Source organism: Poecilia latipinna, unplaced genomic scaffold, assembly GCF_001443285.1.
Source record: "Poecilia latipinna isolate Pla-1442-1.1 unplaced genomic scaffold, P_latipinna-1.0 Scaffold3541, whole genome shotgun sequence".
NCBI lineage: Eukaryota > Metazoa > Chordata > Actinopteri > Cyprinodontiformes > Poeciliidae > Poecilia > Poecilia latipinna.
Genome location: NW_015116157.1, coordinates 14,377 through 16,538, shown reverse-complemented (window position 1 = coordinate 16,538; position 2,162 = coordinate 14,377). Strand labels below are relative to the sequence as shown.

The window sequence follows — 2,162 nt, the reverse complement described above, 5'->3', positions numbered from 1 at the left end:
CGAAAGAAACTGAAACCACTTTAAGGTCTTGTTTAGATCATTTAATTAGCTCTACATTCTTAAGATAATGAAAATTTAATAATAAATAATAAAGACTTTGCTGTATTCTGATTTAGTAATGTAATTATATTAGTTGTGTTACCATCCCCACGCCACTAGAGGCAGTATCAACCCCGTAAAGATGCGACTAAGGAGCAGATTTAGCAGTACACCGAAAGCTACAGAATTTGGTAAAAACGGTGAGTTTTACTGAAGTAATTAAAGACACAAGTTCAAATCCATGCTGAGAGAGGAACTCCTTCAATCAGTGCTCCTCTGCAGCACTGATTGGCTCAGCAATGTAACATGATCCTCTGCAGCAAGTGATGGTAAAGCGGGGGCGTCATCACGACTAGTGTGTCTTTACCTCCGCGGCAGAGGCTCCGCCGAACCCCTGAGACCGACTCACCGAACCCCTGGGGTTCGATCGAACCCAGGTTAAGAACCACTGTTCTAGAGGCTGTGTTTGGTTCTTCTTCTACTACTTTTTGTTTAATGGTGGTTGGAACATTACCATCACCAAATGATAAGAAGTGAGGGTCAAATGTAAAAAAAAGAAAAGAGAAACACTTCATATCAAAGAAATGACATTGTCTTTAAAGTAGAATATGGGCCTGGTAGATTTTACTTCTTGAGTCTTTCTGAAATATGTCAATAGGTGTAGTTTTGACTCTGATTGGTTGATGCACATCAAAATAAAACACGCAAATGCACACACAAACATTGCCTACACCCTCAGTAATCAGTTGGTAGAATTTTAATGACCATAGACTAGACTGGATTAAGAAACGTTTGTCATGATGACAAAGCTATGCTAAATTAAATCAACTTCCATCAACATCCAGAGCCTGCTGTTGGCACAGCTCAGTCCAGTTCTTTCTGTCAGTGTTTCAGTCCCATCCATGTCATCACTATTTAGGTTTTCTCAAACTTTTAAAAGCATGGTCTTCCTAATGTATAAACATTTAAATTAAAATAAATATTTTAGAAGCATTTGTACGAGTCTCTCTAATTAATCTGGTTTTTAGCAATTAAAAATCACTTTGATAAACCCAACTGATTATTTATTGTCAGACATTAACAAAAAAGATTATATGTCTCATTTAAAATGTATAACTGTTAGGTTTCAGCTGTATAATACAAATGTCTGGTACTGACCTACAAGTATCCTCTTGCGGGTTCTGACGCCCACACAGTCAGCTGTGCAGGTAGAAAACTTGGACCAGCTACTGAGCTGACAGTCATCTTGACATGGAAGATGGCACAGCTGGGTGAGAGGAGGCATGGGGCTGGCAAGCTTGAGACAAACCTCAACGTCTGCCTGCCCATCGTCCAGCTTTCGACAAGAAACGGCTGTGGGAACAAAATAAGGAGATTGAATGGATTATTTTCATCAATAATGTGTGTATTTTACAAAAATAAACATGAATGTAGTGAAAGGTAGAAAGCAAAGATAGAGTGCTAGTGGTCATCAGCACTGTAAAACCAAAACCAATTATCAAACATTTTACATTTTCATATTTCACTCTATTTGCAAGATAAATATGAACCATGTAAAGAATCTATTTAATTTAAACTAATAAAAGGTGAAATCAGTTTTTATTCTGATCTCATTAAATATCTTGGAACTGATGTAAGTATTTAAAGAAGTTTATTTAAAGAGATAACATATCTGACTTTTTATGTCAAGTTTGTTTTTGTAATGAATGGATTGTGTATAAAATCACAATTAAGCCTAATATGGTTAATTGTTGAGATTGGTTAAACATTAAAGCAAACGTTTAATTATTAATTATTATTTTCCCCTTTAGGTTTAGTTGTGTGTTGGCAGCTGAGTTGGTTAAATAAAATGTTTTAACTGTAAAGTTGAATTTGTTTTGTTAATAAACTCTTGTTATCTTTGAGAGATGTTGACTGTGTTCATTGCAGCTTTGATTTCAGATAACACCGGTGCTGAATTTATACTTTCATCTGTTTTAAAACCTCAGCCTTATCAGGAAGGAGCCTGAACTCTTTGACTATTTTCTCCATGGTAGCAATGGTGTCTGGACTTGGTACTTTTGATCTAAATGACTAGTTTTATTGATAATTGCCTTAAGCAAATATTATAAGTTTATATATAT

General features: G+C 35.6%; 1 protein-coding gene across 3 annotated transcripts in view; it reads right to left on the bottom strand.

The window, feature by feature from the left end:
- LOC106941194 (thrombospondin type-1 domain-containing protein 7A-like) overlaps positions 1–2,162 on the bottom strand; it is a 41,998-nt gene that overhangs the window by 27,425 nt on the left and 12,411 nt on the right. For all 3 annotated transcript variants that reach the window (XM_015024136.1, XM_015024137.1, XM_015024138.1), the window contains one exon: positions 1,198–1,392. In XM_015024136.1, coding sequence (XP_014879622.1) covers positions 1,198–1,392 — 195 coding nt within the window. The remainder of the gene's footprint in view (positions 1–1,197; positions 1,393–2,162) is intronic.